General features: G+C 40.4%; 1 protein-coding gene across 1 annotated transcript; it reads right to left on the reverse strand.

The window, feature by feature from the left end:
- Positions 1-1,752: 1,752 nt before the first annotated feature.
- Positions 1,753-9,342, reverse strand: EEF1E1 (eukaryotic translation elongation factor 1 epsilon 1). The gene is made up of 4 exons (XM_089516705.1): positions 9,145-9,342; positions 5,591-5,791; positions 3,053-3,148; positions 1,753-2,388 (listed from the first exon to the last, which is right to left on the reverse strand). The coding sequence occupies exons 1-4, from the start codon at positions 9,280-9,282 to the stop codon at positions 2,251-2,253; spliced, it is 573 nt and encodes a 190-aa protein (XP_089372831.1). The 5' UTR covers positions 9,283-9,342; the 3' UTR covers positions 1,753-2,250.
- Between the last annotated feature and the right edge of the window lie 14,778 nt (positions 9,343-24,120).

Consider the following 24,120-nt stretch of genomic DNA (forward strand, 5'->3'; position numbering starts at 1 on the left):
AAACTATTGTTTCTCCATATTCAGTACTGACCATAGTCATTTGTCCAGAGTATAGGCTATTCATCAGGACAATCAAATATTGTGGCACATCCATTTCAAATGTGGTCTCTTCCAACTCTGATTCTATAAATCACTCGTTATTTTTTTCCTGAAATTTTCTCATGTGCTTTACTAGCTATTAGTTGGCCCTCGGTATCCATGGATTCAACCAACCACAACTTGAAAATATTCAAATATATAAAATCCAAAATGCAACCCTTGATTTTACCATTTTATACAAGGGACACCATTTTACTCTTTACTGTATTTAATGGAACTTGCCCATCCACAGATTTTGGTATCCACAGGGGCTCCTGGAACCAAATCTTAGTGGATACCAAAGACTCACTGTATATGTTTGCAATACGATTCTCAGTACTTCAGTCTGAAACACAGGGGCCAAATAAGTGGCTTCCAACCATTATGGGGGTGTGGTGTTCAGATGATGTACGCTGTTCCAGCCCCATGATAAGGTGCTTTGGACTGGATCAAAAAGGAGCAGACATAATCCAGCTCCTGGCGGTGCCAGTTTGGGACTATGGCAGGGGCCTGCTTCGGGAGCAGGCTGTGCAGTCGCCCAGTCCCAGCCTGATCGCAGCCGAAGCAGCTTCAGGCTGCTCTTTACTGGCCGTGTGCTTTGGCCCTTCCTTTTCTGAACCATGTTTAATGTCTCGTATTTCTCACTCTATATAGTGAAAATCTTTGTTGTAAAGAACAAATGTATTGGTCTGATGGTTTCTATAGTACCTGGTATCCCATTTCATGGCAACTGTAATGTATGTTAAACTTCTCCACTTAGCAGATCACTGTTTTATTTTTCTATATTGATTGGGAGATTTTTCTTAGAATATGAATGAATTCTGTTTCTATATCTTGAAACTGCTAACTGGTATGCCATCTGCTTCTTTTTATTTAGAATTATTTATATTTTGAGATCAAAATAAGATTATTTCTAGTATCAAATAATTAGATCCACTGGGATTTTTGTAAGTGTTGACTTACCTTTCAACAGTTGATTCAATCAGTCTGTTCTACAATTGGAAGTGTTTTACTTCCAGTCACAAAAAGCAATACCAGTAATTTCTGCTCACCCCTTACCTATGAAGTACACATATCAAATGCTTGCAAACTACTATGTAAGCCAGGTCAGGAACCTACTGGGTGTTTCAGCCACTCCCATCTCTCAGCAGCTTGCACTAGCACACCCAGCAGAAACCCAAAGTGATGTTTTGGGCAAATGACTTTCACTTGTAATCCCTTGGCTGGGTTCTATTTTAACAATCTTTTTTTTTTTGGGGGGGGGGGGCTGGGATTTTTTTTTTTTTTTTGAAAGAAACATTTCCAAAAAACCAGGAACGGGAGGCAATTTATAAGCCTACATGTAGACAAAAGCTCTACACATTGGAAGGTGTGGAATATACCTAACCTGCAAAGGACCTCTGCTCACATTGTCCTTTTGTTATAATAGTTGGCATCTGCTGAATAAAGGGGAGTTGGCATGGCTGGGGCTCATTACATGCAAAGGAATGAAGGAGCTTCTATAGTATTACAGCAGTACTACAGTAAAAAGAAAGAAAATGGGAATCATGCAGATAGATAGGCAGACAGACAGATAGGAAAGTAAATTTTATCACTTGATTTGCAGTATCCAGTCTTACAGTTTCAATATTTAATCTTCATTTCTACATCCCAGGAAATCAACTGCAATCAAACTAAAGCTTTTCAAATAATTTATCACATAAATATTATTTGCTTCCAATACATATGACTTTTCTTTTTCAAAATACTTGGCACAATAGAATTTCCTTGTAACTTTTACAAAACTAGTGTAAACATCCACAGGATAAAATACAAGGGAATACTATACATGATACTATTCAGACAAACAGCACAGGTTGACATATGTGCAATAAATTTCTATGTTTCCGTACAATAAAAGCTAAGCTCCTATATATATATATATATATATATGTCTGGGTGATTAAAATAAATGTTCTACTTCAAGAAGCTTGATTCACATTTCACTTATTGAAATTTGCCAAATATTTTTTTTAATGAAGTCCATATTTCTAAACAGCTACTTAATGCAACTTTATGACTTTAGGCACCAACTGTTCAGCTTCACATATGGAAATGACAGAAACCAATGCTTGCATGCATTAGTGGCTCCAAAGGACGGTTTTATTTTCTCAGTAATTCCAAATATGAGACTTAATGTGTATTATAGAGTCTATTCTTGATGAAGATTATGCTAGACAGATGTTGCCGGATACCTGGAATGTGCTGAATATGATTAAACCAACGAGACACATTAAGGTATTTCTCCTTCTCCTGTACAGTAAGGTCAGCCTAAAGAATGGAAGAAAAAGATGTGTCACATTACACAATAAAAACCCCTATTTAATCTGGTAAATCAAACATCTTGAAATCTAAAGTGTAGAAGGCCTGTTGATTAATTTAATTTTATTCCAAATAAGGAAGATTCCAAATAAGGAAGATTCTGCACTGCCTGACCACCAAGATATATTTCTCTTTCCCCTATGCAACCTTCCTGTACCTCAAGCTCTTCTATTGTTGTGGCTTCATTTTTCTTAGTAAACATCTGATCTCTTCTATCACAAACCTGGCCCAAAATAACTGTCCTGACTGAACATTCCCATATCCTCTACATGCAAACATCATGATCCATTACATGCTTATTCTGCTTACTTGAATGTACAGATTAATCATTACAGAATATGAAGACAGCAGCAATTTAAAACAGTAAAAATGGTAAACTGTAAGGTGGGTGGCAATGAATTGATTTCCTCAGACTCCGCTGGACTTTATTTCAATTACTCCTTGTTTATTTCTATGAAACATAGCCATTTTTGCCACTATGGAATAATAGTCAGGAACAAATATAAGAATTTTTCTCTGTTCTAACAATGAAAATGCCTTCCAACATAATATGCTTTCCCTTCCCACATTATCTAACAAGTTCAAGCGTTTGCTTTAATGATTTTGTACTTACTATGATATGGTGCAGTCCATAGTACAGTAAAATATCTGCTAAAGTAAAATTGTTTCCTGTAAAGTAGACTTTGTCTTCAAGGTATGAATTAAGGTCCTAAAAGAAACAGAAGAGATGAAATCTACCTCAGACTAGAGAAAGACTTAAATATTAAGAGCACAATATTCCCCATTTCCCCCCTGCATATGTGCACCAATGTGCATACTTCATATAGAAACATGTAGTCTACATACAATAAAAGTTCAAATAATTAAAAGGGACAATTTTGGGATGCGTTATTCCATTCTACCCTAGAAAAGTCAGTTATGGAGCTAATTAATGTGAAGAGAATCTCAAGTTTTGCCCAAGACTGGTTATGCAATGCAAATTATGCTAAACTGACCAGAGCACCTGTCAGATGTCTTATGCCTGAGAGGGAAGTCACCTGTAAAGGTGATTTTAGCTAAGGAAGTATTGTAATGACAAAAGGAGCAAATGTGTGCTTTTATTAATTTTTTAATGAAAAGGACAGAAAATAGGGTGCCTAGTATAACAATTAGGAATGAGCAGATTCCTCTTACAGAAGGAGCCACAATTTTTTTGGCAGCTTTGCTTGGCAAGCCAAAAATTCTTGTTTTCTTTTTAGCCTTGAAACAATTTCATTCTTCATTTCACAGAGCTCAAGATGTTGAAACGTTTAAAATCCTTACAACAGCCACAGTTAGGTTAGGTAGAAAGACACTACCTAAGCCAAAGTTCTGAGTTTGAATGCTCCTCAGTAAGTCCAGTAGTACCTCCTACTTCATATCTGTGATTTCAGGTTGTATCAAAAACTGGGATATCAAGTTTCTCTTTGCCTCTCCTTTGCTTGCAGTGTATGTACATGCATTTGTATACAATTCAGCTGGAAAAATGAACCAAACTATAAAAGTGCTGATTTTGCTGTTTCCCCCAAGAACAAAATTATTCACTTTTGCATCACAATAAAGAACACCTAGCAGGGCAGTCTCTACATCTGAGTGAATAGATTGTAATGTATTAAAAGAAATATTAACATCTTTTTGATAATATGTACTTTAAAATAGCCACAGTCATAAAATCCTAAGCTATTTTCCTCATTTGCCCACAGAAATTAGGTTTAGAAGTCTGTAGAGCAAAGAATTTACACATGCATGAGGACTTCCTCTCTTACTACATGCAGTAAATTGCTGAAGGAGTTTAGTGTTTCCCATACATAGCTAGAAACCTGAGATTTGCGGATCTGTCATCAAGAAAGCTCATGCTATACCCACAGGTGAGGACTAGTGCACTCTAGGCATATGTCCGAAGGATGTCCATGAAATGTGGAGTCAAAGGTTTTCATGACCAGCATCCATAGTTTTTTGTGGGGTTTTCGGGCTATGTGACCATTTTCTAGAACATGGCCACATAGCACGAAAAAAACCACAAAAAACCATGTCTATGAAAGCTCATGGAAAAATAAATCAGTCTTAAGGTACATCTAGATAATTCTCCCATCCTCCTTTTTATGCTGAAACAAACTAACATGGCTATCTCTTTGAATGCCTATTGCCTCATTAGCCATGGGTGGCTGTGTGTGTGTGTGTGGGGGGGATGGAAGTGGGAAAATAAGTATGTGTGTATGTAAGAAAACATGCTTGCAGAGCTACTAATCAATTGTCCTTCAAAAAAAGATAGAAACTGCCATACAAATCAATAACTAAGAAGTGATTGAAATCAATAACAAAGACACGATTAAACATTGAACTATTAAGCATAGCATGTGATCCAATGCAATTACAGTGGGCCCTTGCCTTACACGGGGGATCCGTTCCGGACCCCCCCCCCCCGCGTAAGTCTAATTTCGCGTGTGCTCGAGCCCTTCATTTGAATGCGGCTCATGCGCGGCAGCGCGAGTGTGCGGGGTGCCATGGGTGCGCCTCTATTCATTTGAACGGGATGCGCTGCCCCTTGCACCCCCGCACGTTCCCCGCAGCTTGAACTTTATGCACATTTAAATCTAATTGTTTTCAGTGTCATGCAATTTTCATTGCATTCACCCGTGTTACCTCAAACTGCCTCCACTTTTACTGTTCAAAATTAAAGGCCTGGCAGCAGTGTCCTTAAACGTACCCTGTGCCCAAATCATTACTGAGTTGATAAACAGTTTTGTTAAATCATATGAAAAAAACATAACAAACAAAAACCAACCCAGACTCTAATCAAATAATTTTAGTTAATGGCATTTTTATTGTTCCATGTTTGTTGATAAGAGAAGGACAACTAACTCCTTCACAGGATAAAAGGAAATAAAAGGTGCCTCTACACTGAAGAAATAAGGTAGTTTGACACCACTTCTAAGTGCTATAGCTCCATCCTATGGAATTCTGGGATTTGTAGATTTATAGGGTCTTTAGCTTTCTCTACCAAAGAGTGCTGGTGCCTCACAAAATTACAATCTGTTGGATGGGGCTACATCACTTATATTGGTGTCAAGCTGCATTACTTCTACAGTGTAGATACACCCTAAATGAGGAATGTTAAAATTGTTGCTCTTACCTTCAGAACTGTTCTGATTTCTTCTTTATTGGAATGCTTATCTACTTGTGTTACTCTGTATTCTAACCACTGCTGAACCATAGCTTTCTCTTCAGCAGTACTTCCAAGCAGCTGCTCCTTCTTTGCTTGCTTCACCAGATGGATGGCTATGGTGGTTAGTCCTCTCAGACTGGGCCCATTGTTCATCTGCAGGACAGGAGTCTAGAGAGAGACAATACAAGGTGACCTGGTTGTTCAGACACAGAACTGCTGTTGTTAGGCATGATCAGGCTCCATGTATAAAGAGGAAAAGGTTGCAATATTTCTTGGAAACCAATTCCATTTTAACAGTCCATTTATTGAAGAAGCCTCCTGTCCAGTTCAGCTGCCATCATCTGGCCTCAGAGGGAAAGAAGAACTGCTGGATTTGATCCCCTACCCCAATGTCGATCCCTTCTCCTTTTGTGTCATGTCTTTTTTAGATTGTAAGCCTGAGGGCAGAGAACTGCCTAATTTAAAATTTGTAAGCTGCTCTGAGTCTTTGTGGCTGAAGGGTGAGGTATAAATACAATAAACAAACAAATCAATAAATAAATAATTTACCTTACTTTCTAACATATGTTTAAATCAAGATAACTCAATTAACGCATCTTGGGGCAGAAGTCACCAAAGAAAGTTTTTTTAAAATACTGGAGAACAAACATTAGGAGTAGCAACTTGCCCCAAAGCCTCACTTGTTTCAATATATATATCAAAATTAGTCTAATGAGGCATTTCAGTTGCTAGGTCTTCACAAAAGAAAATGCAACTGCTTTTATGATGGAATGCTCGCCAGATAAAATATAGCTGGTTATCAGTGTGGCCCAGAACACATGGGCATAAAGCAGCAGCTTTTGGCCACGCTAGAGGTGCGCTGTTTAGATGATGTATGCTTCCAATGCAGCCAGAAGCTGTGCTGCAATCGCAGTCTGGTCCTTTAGACCAAAGCAAACAGGAGCTAGAATAATCCACCTCCTGGTGTTGTGCCTTAGGTCAGGCAGCAGTGGCCTGTTTTCAGAGCGGGCTGTGGGATTGCCACAGTCTCAGTCCACCCCTTCCCACCCGTCTGCTTCAGACCTATGTTACCAACAAAAATGCGATCGGTTGTATATCCATTTGGCACATTCAAGTAGGTATACTTCTCATGACTTGCTGTGTTTAAAAGTTTGCCTGGTATCCACAGGGGACCAGGAACTCTAAGCAGGTAACGGAGCAGGCTGCTAAAGGATGATGAAGGGCTCCCTTTTTCTCTTCTGCACTCAGTACACAACAGAAAGCATGGTGTAATGGTTTGAGCATTAGACTACGACTCTGGAGGCCAGGATTTGAATCCCTGCACAGCCATGGAAACCCACTAGGTGACTTTGGGTAAGTCACATACTCTCAGCTCCAGAAAACCCTGTGATAGGTTCACCTTAGGGTCTCTGTAGGTCAGAAATTACATGAAGGCACACAATAACCAATTCAGTATATAAATCAAGCAGACTGCTGAAGGATGGAAGCACCTCCTCCACACATAGCACAGAAATGCAGTATTTACTACCAGCCCCCAGCAGGATAGTCTGAAGGGGGGAAAGTCAGTTTAGTGAATTTAGTGAGTATAGTTATAAACCTAATATGTCCCCTTTGCAGGCTGCACATGTGGAAGCTGGAATACCCATTAAAAAAAACAAGTTTTGCAACTAAATACTGTATCTGCATGTTGGGGAGAAAAGTCAAGCAGATTTCATCCCACCAGACCTTTTTATATGTGCAAGATGTCTCCCCCACACACAGATAAGTCTTCTAAGCATGCTCATTTAATGTTGTATACTTTTAAGACCAATGTTATTGCTGCCTCAGAATGTGGTGGACATTTTTTCACTGGAGATCTTTACACCAGGTGGAAGCTCATATCTCAGGGGTGCTCAAATAGTGTATTTCTGTATAGTCAGCATGCTGGACTAGAAACCAGTAGTTTCCAAACTTTGTTTCCCAAGGTGTTTCAGACTTCAACTTCTAGAATCCCGGTCAGCTTAGTCAATGGTCAGGAATTCTGGGAGCAGAAGTCAAAAACATCTGGAGGACCAGAATTTGGGAATGACTGAACTAGATGGCTTCTCTGGTCCTTCCGACTCACCTGCCGAAGGGTGGGGGAATGTGAGTTTCTCCAGATGTTGTGGGACTGTAGCACCCATCAGCCTGAGCCAGCATAACCAATAGGGAGGGATGATAGGATGTGAAGTCCCATTAGGATATGGGGGCATACCTTCCCATCCACTCCCTAATCTACATAAATTGCCAATCCTCATTGTCTCATGAAAAGAAAACTACCCTAGGGAAGAAAACTCCGAATAAGGTAGGAATACTCTTTAAAATAGTAAAAAAAGAATATCTGTCATTCAAATGCTTTGCCAAGATCTTGTCAATAAAACAAAAAGGAAGAAAAAGGTTGTCCTTCACTGCAGTTGGTATGAGAGGTGAATTATTATAATGATCAATCTTAAACCAAAACCAAAAGTAGTAGTTAAGGGTGGACACAAAAAAGATTTCCAAATTCATATTAGCATTAGCCCAAAAAACACCACAGACTAACATGGATTTTAAAATAAAGCAGCGCATGTGGGAGATATTTTTGGGTGGTCTAAATGTGATTGTCATTTTCAATTTACGGTGACTTTATCACATTGTTTTCTTGGCAAGTTCCTTCAGAAGGGACTTGCCATTATCTTCCCCTAAGGCTGAGAGAGTGTGACTTGCCCAAAGGTCATCCAGTGTTTTCTTTTTGGCTGAGCCGGAATTTGAACCCAGGTTTACAGAATCCAACGCTCAAAAAAACCCTTTAACACAATGGTCTACATCAGTTGTTCCCAAACTACTGGATAACATGGCTGAGGCTTCTGGGAGCTGAAGTCCAAACTCTCTTAAAGAGCATAGTTTGGGGACCATTGGTATAAATTTATAAGTGGACAATCGTATATAAATCATATTGTAATCGATATAACCCCCTCCCTTGGCCACCCATTTATGTTTTATCCAAATGTATGTTTTATTTAAATTTAAGGCAACTTATTTCTTTGGAAAAGGGGCTTCCATCCCACTCTAAACGTATATTTTATTTAAATTTAAGGTAACTAATTTCTTTGTAAAAGGGGCTTCTGTCCCAATCTAAACATATGTTTTATTTAAGTTTAAGGTAACTTATTTCTTTATAAAAGAGACTTCCATCCCAATCTAAACATGTTTTATTTAAGTTTAAGGTAACTAATTTCTTTGTAAAAGGGGCTTCTGTCCCAATCTAAATGTATGTTTTATTGAAGTTTATATTTCTTTGTAAGAGACTAGTTCCACCTGAATCTAAATGCATGTTTTATTTAAATTTAAGGGAACTTAATTCTTTGTAAAAGCGACTTCCACCCGAATCTAAATGTATGGATGAAGGATGAAGCTGGAAGGGCGCCTTGTTGAGTCCCTATAATGGGGAGAAAAGGAGGGGTTTAAGTAAATGAAATGATGGCGATGATGATGATGATGATGAGGGTGCTGTTTCCCTTCACCTGCCGCTCTCCTTGCCCGCTGTACTTGTTCCCCTTCTTGAGGCCCAGGGACTTCTCCAGCAGCCTCAGCTCCTCAGGGCCAAGGCCAGGCCCCACCAAGGCGGCAGCAGCAGCAGCAGCAGTGGCGGCGGACGCCATCTTAGGCGCCAGGGAAGGAAGAAGGGAAAAGGCCTGGCCTCCTCCTCCGTCTCTCCTAGAAGGAAGAGGAGGGCCTAGGCGCACTCTGCACCGCCCAGAAAGGCGGCTCTCCCTCCCTCCCTCCCTCAGTTGGCTGTGCTGACGTGGTTTCAAAACACACTGCAGAAATAACCCAGTTTGAGACCTCTTTAACTGCCCTGGCTCAAAGATTTGCTAGGGAGCTCTGGTGACTGTTGTTCTGAGAGCCTTCTCTGTCAGAGAGAGAGAGAGAGAGAGAGAGAGAGAGAGAAAACTCTGGTGCCATAAATAAACTACAATTCCCAGTACTAATCCTAGGCAGTTGAAGCGGTCTCGAACTGGGTTATTTCCACAGTGTGGATGCAGCCCTTGACTCTTCTAACACGCACATCTTTAGGTGCAAAACCTTTCAATTTTTGGTGAGCCCTTGAGCTTTGGTGCCACTATAAACTACAGGTTCCAGTACTAATCCAAGGCAGTTGAAGCGGTCTCAAAGTGGGTTATTTCTGCAGTGTGGTACTGAAGGGTCATCTGTTGCTCCTGCCACCTGAGAGGTCCTGCTTCTAAGAGAGCATCTACATTGTAGAAATAATGCAGTATGACACTACTTTTAACTGCTTTTGCTCCATCCTGTGGAGTCCTGGGATTTGTAGTTTTGCAAGGTCTTAGCCTTCTCAGCCAAAGAGTTGCTGGTGCCTCACGGAACTACAAATCCCGGGATTTTGTAGGATTAGGCGTCCTAACCACGAAGGAGGATAAGGTGCTGCAAAATGTACATCCAAGAAAAAAAATGTAGGTCATGACCAAATGAAAAGTACAAGCACTCCTATAAATGCTTCTTAGTCCTCCTCAAAATGGAGGACATGTTGAAAGTCCTCCTGGACAGAAAGCTGAAATGGAGGCTATGTCTTGGAAAAGGAGGATGCCTGGTCACCCTGTGTACTAGGATGGAAGTGGTGTCAGACTGTATTATTTCTTCAGTGTAGGTCTAAAACACCACAGAAATAATCCAGTTTGAGACCGCTTTAACTACCCTGGCTCAATGCTAGGGAATCCTGGGAATTGTAGTTTGTTGTGACACTAAAGCTCTTTCTCTGACAGAGAAGGCTAAACATCTCACAAAACTACAGTTCCTAGGATTCCCTAGCATTGAGCCAGGGCAGTTAAATCACTTTCCAACTGGATTAATTCTGCAGTGTGTTTTGGACTGTAGATACATCAGTGGAGGATCTTTGGTCCTCCCACAATTTCAGATTATAACCCCTATAATTTAGAGAGATTTTGTAGCACTTTTGAGAGTAACTGAAATAAAGAAGTTGGCAGCATGAGCTTTGCTAGACTTAAATCTCCCTCCTCAGATGCATTTGAAGGAATGGTATGAATTCCAAATGCATCTGAGGAAGTAGACTTTAGTCTCTGAAAGCTCATGCTGCCAACTTCTTTCTACCAGTGGAACAGTTTGCCTGGTACCCACAGTGGAAAAGTGGAATCAGAGCACCATAATGTTATAGTGTCAAAGGGCTCTGTGCCTGAGCCTGCCTGTTGTGGGTGAAAGTGACCTAACTGGGCAAGGGGGAGGGCTGTGTGTGAGGTAGATTTTAATGCTAATTTTCTGGGGAATATCTTCTCCCACTGACTAAGATCACTGGAGTAGAATTCAGAGGAAAAAGGCTGCATCCACACTGTAGAATTAATCCAGTTTGACACCACTTTAACTGTTGTGGCTCAATGCTATGGGATTCCGGAAATTGTAATTTGTTATGGCACCAGATGTCTTTTTGTTTTGATAATGGATTTTAAAATTTGATTCCCTGGAGTACCCACACAGCCAGAGGAGGAGGGAGATGCCTGCATGAATGTTACTCCAATACCACCTGAACTGAGAGCAGCCATAGCTTGACAAAATGCAAGCTTGGGACTAACATTGTCATATTTTCCCCCCCTCCTGATTGATTTTTAACACTTTTGCTTGACAACGAAGCCAGTGGAGCTTTGAAAGCTTGCAACATGTGTTTTGTTTATTGGTTGGCCCCATAAAGGTATCACTGTTTTCTGTTGTTGAGTTTTAACTATGGCCCTCAAGGGACAAAGGCAGGTGGAAAGATGTTGCCTAAGGCCAGGGTGAGTGGATGACCTTATGAATAAAGTGGGGAGGTGAGCCATATGGTCCAGCATGAATTAGAGACAAGGCAGGACATTAGTGTAGCTAATAGCAATTTGTTAGAGAAAAGGTAAGGTATACATGTAACTAATTTTTTTAAAAAAATAGATTATTTATAATCAATAGAAATCCCACAATGCAGTCTAGGGATGACAGGTGGATTAAGGAATAGTGCTCCTGTCCAGTTCATTGTTGTGCAGAAGTTTAGCAAGTGTTGATTGTCACACAAGCAATAGGGGCTGAAATTCTCTCTTCTACACAAGCAATAAAAGGGAAAATGTTATGTCTCATATTTCAACTGGTAATCCTAATAGGGCCCTCTAGATACCGTGATTCCCAGACTTTGATCTTCAATGTTTTGGACTTCAGCTCCCAGAATACCCGACTGTTGACAAAAGTGGCTGGGGGTTCCTGTGAGTTGAAGTCCAAAACAACTGGGAATCACTGCATCTAGAGTAGATCTGTTTGCAATCCTGTCCTTTTATGGCTTTAGTCAAGGTTTACACTCCAATTTCAAATGAAGCAAAGTGGCCAGAAATCTAGTGTTGATTTTCTGAAACTGCTTTTAAACAATGTTAAATATGTGTCAGGGCTAGGTAGGTATAAATACTGTGAAGACACTGGATTCCATCTGATCTTGGAAGCTAAGCAGGGTCAAGCCTGGTTAGTAAATGGAATGGGGGTTACTGAGGAATACCAGGTGCTGTAGGCTACATTTCAGAGTGAGGCAGTGACAAGCTTCATCTGAATATTCCTTGCTTAAGAAAACCTGATGAAATCCATGGGCTGATGTAAGTTGACAGGCAATTTGAAGGCGCGCACACACACACACACACACACGTATATACACACATGGAGGTGTGTGGTGTGTATGCACCTTCAAGGGCTGCTCCTTATTTAGAATGGTCCCTTCCTGGAGACGACTTCCAAGAACTTTTCAGTCTTTTTTTTTTTTGGGGGGGGGGAGGGAGGTTAAAAAAAACAACCAGGGGGATGAAGTAATAGGGAGCAATAGCGACTGAGGAGTTTATCAGACAAGGGAAACTGGAAGTATAATTCAATGGCAATCTGAACACAATCATGGAGTTTAACATTGTTGCGTGATAGACTACCACACATAATTTCAAGCAACGGCAAGCTATTTTTGAGCAAAGGGAAGTCAGTCCGAATGCAATCATGGGGTTTCACATTATTGCGTGATAGACTACCACACACAATTTCAGGCAATGGCAAGCTATTTTCGAGCAATGGGAAGTCAGTTCAAACACAATTCGGATTCATGTAAATTTGCTGAACTAGCAAATTCACGTGAATGCGTTCTGCCCCCACTTTCTTTTCATTCGAAATTAAGAGAAATTCCTCCTGTGTGATAAACTCCTTTTTGGCCTTTTTGGCCTTGGAGGCTGCAGATGGGTAGTAGCCTCATCCTTTCTACTACTAGTCAAAACAATTTCACTATGGGGAGGATTGCAGTTGCTGGCAATGTGTTTCATTTGCATATGTCTATACAGTACTTCCTTTTGCTTTTGTAAATCAAAAATAGCCATCATTCTCCCATATGAGCTTCTAAGGGCATGTAGCCTTTCTGACAATGTTTCTGCCCCTGTGCAGATGTTGCAACAGAAAGGAGAGCACTGGTGGAAGGAAAGGTATAGCAAGTGATGTGCATAAGAGGGACGGGGCAGATACAATGACACAATGGTGTCATAAGATTTTTTTTAATTATTAAAAAATAGTTTGCAACAACCAAGTAGTCTGAAAGGAAAATCCATTATATTGGTATATTGTTTTTAAATAAGCACTTTTCATTGTTTTGAAATTAATATTTGTTTAGATCTTTCACAAAATACAGAATCTTATCACCACCACCTGATCATATAGGAGACAGAAGAAATCCGGTGGCAGAGTAATGGTGGTGGCTACATTATTGGGTTTTACTGTTTACATAAGAGGTACAGGGAAATTATATGTAACAAAAGCAGCATAGTCTAGCACATTCAATAGTAGCCTTGACTGCAAAAGAGTTTTCCCATCATCCCCATACTTTTTGGTACCAGCAGGCAAGAGCCTTGTGAGGATGCCCTCCACTACAACACAATTTCTTGCAGTGCTGCCACCATTATAAAGACACGATCAACTTTTGTGTAATGGATCCTTTTTTTTGTTGATTTCCAAAAATATGTAGTAACAAAAGTTTAGACTTGCCGAAATGAAACACACGCTCCTGAAATCAATGTTAAATGCTCCACAGATTCTAGTGCAGATATATTTTTATTAGTCTAGATTGTCATTAATTTAGCATGCAGCCTAGAAATGTTCCAGCCCACTACAGATCTGGCATTTCTTGCAGTATGGTGTATTATAATATGGCACAGCACAGAGGAGTGGCACATCGTAAATATTTTAGTGACCACATAGATTATCCAAATACATTCTTAGCGAGTCTGTTGACTAATGATTTTTATTTCTGATGTATTCCATAATAATGTACATTTGGATATATGTTATATTCAGTGGGCTATGTATTGGAGCTTTAGGGTAGATATTTTCTCACCTTGCTAGGTAATAATAATAATAATAATAATAGTTTATTTCTATACCGCCCTTCTAAAAATCAGGGCGGTGTACAACAGGATAATCCATACATCTGAACAATTGTACATATTAAAATACATTAATTTTAAATACATTAAAATACAATAAAAACAAACAAACTCATGCCAGCTTAACCAGCTGACGACGGAGGGGTGAGAAAATATATCGGGGGATAGAGTCAGGGGTAAGCCCGCTCGAAAAGATATGTTTTCAACCCCTTCTTAAATTGGGCCAGGGAGGTGGCCGAGCGGAGCTCAGCGGGCAGCGAGTTCCAGAGTTTGGGGGCCAATGTGGTAAAGGCCCTCCTGGTGGTAGTAACTAGTCTCACCTTTGGAACTCTTAATAATTGCTGCCCAGTTGATCTGAGTGTGCGGGGCGGATTGTATGGAGAGAGGTGGTCCTCCAGGTACCCTGGGCCCAAGCCATTTAGGGCTTTATAGGTAATATCCAACACCTTGTATTGTGCCCGGAAGTGAATAGGCAGCCAATGAAGGTCTTTAAGCACAGGTGCTATATGACTGGCCCTGGAAGTACCAGTGACCAGTCGTGCTGCCATATTCTGCACTAGTTGCAGCTTCCGGGTATGGTACAAGGGTTTGCTCAAGTGACAGCAATAATATTAATATAATAATAATAATAATAATAATAATAATATAATAATAATAATAATATTTAAATATCCTCGAAGAGGACCAGCCCTCCCTTCAGCCACCATCTTGAAGGGGAGAGAGGCAGGCGAGCTCCACCAGGCCTGCCTGGAAGAAGCAGAGCCCTCCCTCCGGTCCATCTGCCTTGGTCCAGGCCTCAGAGGGAGAGAAGAATGCTGGACCTGATCCCCTCCCCCCTCACCATTCCCTTCTCCTTTTGTGTCATGTCTTTTAGATTGTAAGCCTGCGGGCAGGGAACTGTCTGGTTAAAAATAATAATAAATGTAAGCCGCCCTGATAGCCATTAGGGCTGAAGGGCGGGATATAAATACCTAAAAAATATATATATATATTTCTTATCCGCTTCTCCCCATGGATCAAGGTGGGGAACAACAATAATTTACAGATAAACAACATCAGTTAAAACACACATCAGTTTAAAAGGACAAATAAGATATATACAGGTGCATGGTAGCAAGTTTGCAGTTTGGGGGTACTCCTGGTTGCAGCTGTCAACTTTGAGGCCCAGGTCTCTGCAGTGACCAGGTGTGCTTTTGCACGTTTAAAACCAGCTGCGTCTTCCTTGAGATGTCAGATCTGGCCTTGATGATACCTGCCTTGGTTACATCCCGTTTGGACTACCCTCTTCTCTCTTTGTTCATGGACTAGGGATCTGTGGTTTTGGTCCTTCGTGGATGGCAAGTAGGGAGGGACAGAATGGGGGAACGCCCCTATTATAACCAATGGGGCTTGAATAGCTGCAGTATTTCCAATTTGCAAGGGGGTCCGGAACAGATCCCTCGTGAATCGAGAGGGACAAATGTACTATAATGTGCCTTTTAAGAGTGTTCGGAAACTTCAGCTGGTCCAGAGAGCTGAAGCCAAGCTGTTAGCTGGGGCAGGTATGAGAAACCACACACAATGCCCCTGCTGAAACAGCTCAATTGGCTGCCAGTTTGTTTCCGAGTACAATTCAAAGTGCTGGTGATGACCATTAAAGCCCAATATGGCTCAGGTCCAGGCTATTTGGCAGACTGTATCTCCCTCAATGAGCTGGTCAGGGCTCTGAGATCCAAGCATAGTTGGTGGGGACACGAGAGGACCTTTTCTGTGGCTGCCCCTGGACTGTGGAACTGCCTTCCCAGGGAGATCAGAATGGCCCCCTTCTTGTTGTCCTTCCATTGGCAGGCTAAGACCTTCCCGTTCAGACAGGCATTTAAAACAGAAAGTTATTAAAGAATTGGCTGGGTGTTGTGTTCTTTTAAAGTTTTTAATTTTACTGTTTATAAACTTGTAAGCTGCTCTGAGTCTCAGTTTTGGGGAAAGGACAGGATGATGATAATAACAATAACAATAATAATAATAGCTAAGTAGACAGGCTCTACCATCTGTGTAGCGGGTGAACCCCAAATCCACAAACTCGAAGGCCCGTGGCCTGCCAGAGGACAAGCAGAGTCAAAGAGACCGAACTGGCTAGGATAAAAAAACGCTTTATTTTCTTGGCCAAGGGCAGCAGCACGCACACACACAGCAAGGTGGGCGTTATCAAAACTGCAGCGCTGAGGGCCTCTTGCCATCTTCTTTTATGCCCTTCTAACTCTACTTTTCCTAGCGTAAGCCAATCACAAAAGCGAAGCAGCATTGTGTCCTACATTTTCTTTTTGGCATTACATTTGCTTGGCATTACATGTGCTTGCTTGCTTGCTTGGAGCCTGGAATGTACAGAGAGATAACTGTAAGATACATACTCGGCTAAGCTAGGCTCTTCAAGGCCGCTGGTTAAACACAGGCCATTGTGTTCAGAGTCCTCCAGAGGAAGGAGGGGGTGATTATGTGAGTGTGTATACTACTGCCACACATACAGAAAGAAAGGGTGGGGGCCAGCATAGCCCATTTGCACTATAATTTGCATTATAATAGGTATTTATTATAAATATACGGTATAGTGATTAGTCGTTCTTTCAGACTAAAGAGTGCCTAGATGTTTTCTTTTCCCTGATATAGATGTTTTCTTTTCCCTGATATAAATGTAGCCTTGGTTCCAGTAGGTGGAGCTTCATGATTAAAATATGGGTTCAGAGACTTGCCTCCAAGTATGAAACAGTTGAAACCAAGCGGGCATGGAGAGGGAGGTCGATGGTGCAGTCGTACTTTGCTCAGAGGTATCTATTCTATGAGCATGCTTGATATCCACACATGTGCATACACAAACTCTATGTCAAGACCCTCACTCTCAGCAAAAATAACTTGAAAAATCCCTTCTGTCAAACAGAATGCAACTCTAATCTACTGTTATCATAGTCAAGTTTTAACTTGAAAGTACCTTAGGTTATGAATTAAATGTCAGAACCAATTAATTTGGTGCATGAAATATGAAGCGGATGACTGTCCTTTGGAGAAACCCCTGACAGCTTTATGGATGTCACTTTGGGATCTGTTAAAATGAGCTTTGCATGCCAGCGAATTTGAGTGTGTCATATTGCTGTTGGCGGTACCATAATTTTTTGTCAATGTCGCCCTGAGACTTAAAATTGCAGAAGCCTTAGCCAATTAAGGCCAAAGCTAAACAATATAACTCGATATTGTCTGCATGCTCTTTCGATTTGGACTGGAGAAGGGAGATTTAATTATTACAAAAGAACACAAAGTTAGATTACATACAAAAGGAAAGTCTTGCAGAACAAATACATCAGGGCACATCTTGTTTTCTTGAGCTAATCTGATCTTTGAACTTTAGCCATTGGGATGATTGCACCCTTCTTTTTGCTCTCTTGGGAGAGAATAGATCTCTGCAAAGAATCTTAGCAGTAATTCTTTTCAATGTGAAAGGTGGCACAAGAAATACAACCCAATACATTATAATGTGGGGAAACAGATTGTTTCACATGGAACTGTGAAAACCAGATTTGAATTTCTGTTCAAGCTGTATTCAGATATAATTTAGTATATTTATTTGAACCAGTGTGGTGTACTGGTTTGAGTATTAGACTGGGATTTGGGAGACTGAGGTTCTAGGAGTTTATCACACGGGAGGAATTTCTCTTAATTTCGAATGAAAAGAATGTGGGGCCAGAACGCATTCACGTCAATTTGCTAGTTCAGCGAATTTACTTCAATTCGAATTGCGTTCGAACTGACTTCCCATTGCCTGAAAATAGCTTGCCATTGTCCAAAATTGCATGTAATCACCTCTCACGCAATAATGTGAAACCCCATGATTGCGTTCAGACTGAATTCCCATTGCCTGAAATTGCATGTGGTAGTCTATCATGCAGTAACGTGAAACCTCTGATTGCGTTCAGATTGCCATTGGATTATACTTCCAATTTCCCTTGTCTGATAACGTCCCTAGTCTCCACTGATCCACAACATTCCTGGCTAACCTTGGCCCTCTCACTTTTACTCTCTGTTTGATCTACCCCAAAGAGTTGATGTCCAGATGAAATTGGGAAAAAGTGAGCCCTGCATATGCCATCTTGAGCTGATTGAATGAAAGGCAAGGAATAAGTACAATTAATAATTCAGAGGTGGGGAATGAGCAACTTTTCACATGGTTTTGGACTGCAGCTACCATGCTGCCTAAGGCAGATGGAAGCTGCTCTCCAACAACAGCTGGAGGGCCACATAGTTCTCCATACCTGTAATAAATGCCGACCTTCACTATCAGTAGTCCAGATTGTATAGATGCTTCTCTACATAGAGCTGTAGACGCACTTGTTGTTGTTAACTGCCTTTGTGTTGATCCTAACTAATGGTGGCCCTGTGGATGAGACATCTCCAAGATTTCTTATCCTTTCCTGCTTTGCTTAGATCCTGTAAATTCATACCTGTGACCTCCCTAATAGAGCCTGTCCATCTAGCGTGTGGTCTTCCTCTCTTTTTACCTCCCTCTACCTTTTCTAGCATTATTGTTTTTTCTAATGAGTCATGTCTTCTCATGATGGAGCCAAAGTACAACAGCCTCAACTTGATCATCTTGGCTTCCAGGAAGATTGTTCAAGATCCCAGTTGTTTGTCTTTTTGGCTGTCCATGGTATCCTCAGCAGTTTTCTCTAGCACCACATCTCAAATGAATTGATTTTCTTCTTATTCACTTTCTTCACTGTCCAGCTCTTGAATTCATACATGGTAATTGGGAATACAATGGCCTGTACAATTCTAACTTTAGTGCTTAGTCGTATATATTTGCTCTTTGGGGTATTTCCTAGTTCTTTTGAAGCTGCCCTTCCTATTCCTAGTCTTCTTCTGGTTTCTTGACTGCAATCTCCTTCCTGATATATTGACTGCAATCTCCTTCCTGACATATTTTTGATCCAAGATATAGGAATTCTTTTACTATTCCGATTTCCTGATTGTCTAGGCTGAATGTATGTAGGTCCTCCATAGTCTTACACAGGCCATCCCAGATAGGTGGGGAAAGGACTCTGTGCCAGGCATGACATGAGGGAGAGGCTACTTCATGTAGTTCTGTTTCTATTCTTGCCTGGATTGGACCTCAGAAATAAATATCACTGGGTAAATTTAGTCCAAAACAAGAAGGGAGTGATACCAAAGAAGTAAATAACTGATATTTGTTTACAGCCATTTAATGTTGAGAGCTGTATTCTTGCTGATTGTGTGACTTTTGGTACTATATAGCATGATAAAAACTGATTTAATATGAACTGAAGGAACTAAAAGTTATTAGCTATAAAGGACCATAAGAGCCAGTGTATGGTCTCCCATTAGGGAGGCCACGTGTCATTCTTTACAGGAAACAGTCCTCTGTTTGTAGGTGTTTGAAAGTCTGTCCAATACAAGAACACCTTGAACTATACAAGAGAAAGAAGGGAGGCCTTGAAGTTGGCCATTGATAGTTAACACCTGATTCTCAGCTTGAGCAGGTACACAAAGCCATCTAGTGTGTTTCTCATTACACAATTATAGCACTTCGATACCATGGAATCCTGGAATTTGTAGTTTGGTGAGGCACTAGTTTTTTGGAAAAAAATTAATGGTGTGACAAATATCATTATTTGATAGGATGGAGCCATAACAGCTAAGATGGTATCAAAGTGCTATGTAGAGTGAAAATACCCTAGTTTCTTGCAGACTACACAAATTAATTTAAATATATTTTAACTAGGTACACAATATGTATGTTTACACTCTTAATTTAAAAGTTCCCCAGAAGGTCTTATTTTGGGACAGTATAGGCACACACAAATTAAAATTCCTTTCTGTTTACATCTTATCTAAGATAAAGAAAATGTTTTTATTAACTGATCATATTCTATATATTTAAAGTCCAGTCTAACCTAAAACATTCAAACAGAAATCTTGGACAGATTCTAATAAAGCCTTCTCTTTCCAAAGTTCTGATTCCCTTTTGGAGCAAGTCTCCATCCACTTCATTTATCACTTTATTTATATCTCACATTTCTCCCAAACTGGTGGCTTAAAACAAGGCAGAAAATGATGACAATTGCATTCTTGAATGAGGGTATAGAAGAAGCACATGGAGTCCAGGTTTGCAAACTAACCAACCCTCTTCATATACGAAAATCAGACCATGCAGCCCCCCAGAGCCTCATTTTTTGCCTTCTAGCCAAGAGAGAGAGAGAGAGAGAAACATCTGATCAGTAACAGCTCGATCAGTAGCAGCTGTTGTTGTGAATGAGACTTGTGCTAGAGAAGCGAATGTGTAAAAGAAGTGCTGTCAGCACCTGAGGCAGGCTCCATTGGCACATTTTCTGTAGCAGTCAGGCTCCTGGATTCACCCCATGGGAGATGATGGCAGCTTGTCGTGAAATTTTTGTAACAGAACATCTTTCCAATATTCTGAGTCTGCCCTAGGAAAGGAGACGACCTCAATGCTGACCTTAAAATGGGGGATCCACTTAGGTTGCTTGAACAGATAATGTTAGGATCCATGCTATAACGTATATGTATTTTTAGGATCAACTGAGAACCAGGGGCTGCAATTTAATAACAATAAGCTTTTACAGAAGATAATCTGTAAGGGCTATAATAGTTTAGTAATTCTTCTTCTGCCTCCTCTTCTTCCCTAGAATCATAGAATTGGAAGAGACCACAAGGGTCATCCAATCCAAACTCCTGCCATGCAGGAATACACCATCAAAGCACTCCTGACAGATGGCCTTAATTCGATTTATATCCCATCTGTCCTCTCCAAAAACCAGGATTGAAGGTGGCTTACACATTAAAATAAAATAAAATACAGCTAAACTATAAAGAAGATTAATATTAAAATGTAATTAACCTGTCAATAACAAACATTAAAAAGCAATTTAGAATATAAAATTAAAATAATAAAAAGCAATTTAAAAACAATTCCAGTTGAGTCTCCCTTATCCAAAATCCTTTGGGACCAGAAGTGTTTTGGATTTTGGATTTTTAATTTTTTTTCTTTATTTTCTTTATTTGGATTTTTGTATACCTGTATTTGCATATACATACATAATAAAATATCTTGGCAAAGGGAATCAAATTTAAACACAAAATTCATTTATATTTCAGATACATGTTATACACATAGCCTGAAGATAATTTTATACAATATTATTTTCATAATTTTGTGCATGAAACAAAGTTTTGTGCACAAAACAAAGGCGTCACTATTGTAGTCACCCATGAAAAAGTTTTGGTTTTTGGAATATTTTGGATTTTGAAATTCCAGATAGGGGAAACTCAGCAGTATTTGTTGTTGCTGTTAACTGCCTTTGGGTTCACCTCCACTCATCGCAACCTTGTGGATGAGATACCTCCAAGACTCTCTGTATTCTACTGCTCTGCTTAAGTTTTGCAGACTAATGCCCATGACCTCCCTAATTGAATCTAGCCATCTGGTGTGCCGTCTTCCTCTCTTTCATCTACTCTCAACCTTTCCCAGCATCATAGGAGATTATTGCATGGAGGAGGCAAATTAATTGCACAATTGGGGGGAAGGTTATCACACCCTCACATGCTTCTCCTGTTCTTCTCCCATTCATAAACAGTAATGGACCCGTCATTTGGTATTAACGGGAATTTCTGTTAATACCAAATTGTGGGTCCATTACTCTTTCTGGATGGGAGAAGAATGGGATAACCGTGCGGGGGTATGATAATATTTCCCTCAACTGTTTGATTAACATGGTTTAATAACAGGAGAAGGATGCTTGCCTCCTGTGTGATAATCTCCATAGTCTTTTGTAATGAGTCATGCCTTCTCCTGATGTGTCCAACACCCTCAGTTTGATTATCCTAGCTTTTAGGGGTATTTCAGGCTTGATCTGTTCAAGGATCCATTTGTTTGTCTTTTTGACTGTCCATGGTATTCTCAGAAGTATAGCACCCCATTAAAAGCCTTTTTTTGCAAAAAGAAAAGCATTCAGGCCTGTTACAGACTGCCAAAATAAAGCTGCTTTGGGGCTCTTTGGAGGTATGTTGTTTAAATGATGCATGCATCCTAAGAATCTGGAAGCTGTACCAAAGCTGCACTCCAGTGCTTAGGAACGGAGTGTGGCTTTGGTGCGACCTCTGGACTCTTAGGACCCATGCATCATTTAAACAGCATACCTCCAAAGAGACCCAAAGCAGCTTTATTTTGGCAGTCTGTAACAGGCCTTAGTTCTCAAAATAAAATGTACCAATTTCCATTATGTGCTCAAGGCACCACATTATGTCTGATCTAAGATTTAATGTTGGTTTCCTGTTCATAGTCCATGCCTTCCACCAGCAAACTACACTAATTTGACAATATAGTGTGGAGGGAAAAAAGTTGGCCTCCAGCAGCTTTAGACTTCATGTCCCAGAAATCTGAGTCAGCATGGCCAATGGTAAAGGACTGTGGGAGCTGTAGTCCAAAGCATCTGTCAAGCCAAAGATTTCTGCAGCCCTGCAATACATGAAGGCTTTCTGAAGTTGGCCCCAAACAGGCCTTCATTATATCAGGAGGGACAGTGATTATTTTTGCTTCAGATCCTAACTTTCCTTAATTTATTTGCTCTGGGGAGTCATTGTACTGTGAAATCGTGAAGCACAGCTTCACAATGGTGTAAGCCAAGGGATCAGATGGATACGCTCATTCAGATCTGAGACATACACTCCAGGGGGTGAAGAGCTACTAATCCTTCAGATGTGTTTGGGACATCAGTTCTGAGAAGTTTCAGCCAGCATGGCTAGTGGTAAGGAATTATGGGGGCAGTTAGAGTCCAAAACATCTGGAGGATGAAAGATTATCCACTTCTGATATACAGTATGAACCATCAAGATCTTCTTTCTATATTGATCTCCACCTTAGTCCACATGGTTCTGTGAAATATTCAAATGTTGGTTTACCTTTAAGGTTCTTCTCAGCTTTGGAGCTGAATGTCTGGGGTACAAACAGCCCTCCACATTTGCAGGTTTGACTTTCACTGATTCAATTATTCATGGATGATTTGTGCTGCCTGTGCTGCTTTGCTATGCTATTTTTAATAGGGACTGGAAGCCTTCTGAGACTGAGAACAAGGCTTGTAAGTCCCTATTAAAAATGGTGCAGGGAGCAGCGGAGTTGGTGGCCAGTCCCACCAGCTGCCTGTTTCTGCCTGTGAAGGAACACTGCTGCCTTGCAGGCATCCATGGTGGGTTGAAGCTGCAGATCATACTTTTTGTGTATGTTAAATATGGTTTTGGGGCCCCCAGATTATATACTGTTTTCCCACTTTTGCGGGGGTTTTGTTCCCCTAAGTGAATGTGGGGAGCTGACTGTATTACTTGCTCTGAGCTTGAGGAGAGAGGTCCATAATCCTCCAGATATTATTGGTCCTCATCAGCTGGATGCTGCCTTGGATAAAAGCAACATAAAAATGAAATCAAAAGAAATGAAATGAATAAATAATAGAATAAGCTACAGCCAGCATGTTCAATGGCCACGGTGATAGGAGCTATAGTCCAACAACTTCTGGGAGGGCATAGAATAGGCTAACAATTATTTTTCAGTGACAGAACTCAAACAAAAATTTAGGTAAATGTAGAGGGTGACTGTATTTTATCACAGTCTTACCATGAATATTTCTCTAATGAAGTAATCTTATGCAGCAAACTTTGGTCTTTTAACACTTTATCATAAAATGTCTCACACTCCATGACACAATTTTTTTTTGACAACCATCATTTCAAACATCTTCAAACCATTTTTGCAACATAATAGGGATTTTTTCTTGAAAAAGGATAAAATTGACATTGATCTTAAAATGACAGGATGGTCTTGAAATATGAAAAAACAATATTGTCCCAATATTGTGTGTGTGTGTGTGTGTGTGTGTGTATGTATTCATGCTGTGGGTCACTGAATCTGTGGATATGGAGGGCTGCCTGTACTTGCTGTAAGTTGGATGTTTTCTTGAGTTGACAGGTATAGTAACACACTGTGAAGCACCTGGCCTTCACAGT

This window comes from Sceloporus occidentalis, unplaced genomic scaffold (assembly GCF_023333645.1).
Source record: "Sceloporus occidentalis isolate IW3139 unplaced genomic scaffold, rSceOcc1.0.p SCAF_3, whole genome shotgun sequence".
NCBI lineage: Eukaryota > Metazoa > Chordata > Lepidosauria > Squamata > Phrynosomatidae > Sceloporus > Sceloporus occidentalis.

Coding starts and splice junctions, on each gene's coding strand:
- EEF1E1 (XM_089516705.1), bottom strand. CDS start 9,282: ATGGCGTCCGCCGCCACTGCTGCTGCTGCTGCTGCCGCCTTGGTGGGG. Junction 3,149..5,590: donor AAATCAGAACAGTTCTGAAG/GTAAGAGCAACA, acceptor TGTTTCTTTTAG/GACCTTAATTCATACCTTGA. Junction 2,389..3,052: donor ATGGACTGCACCATATCATA/GTAAGTACAAAA, acceptor TCCATTCTTTAG/GCTGACCTTACTGTACAGGA.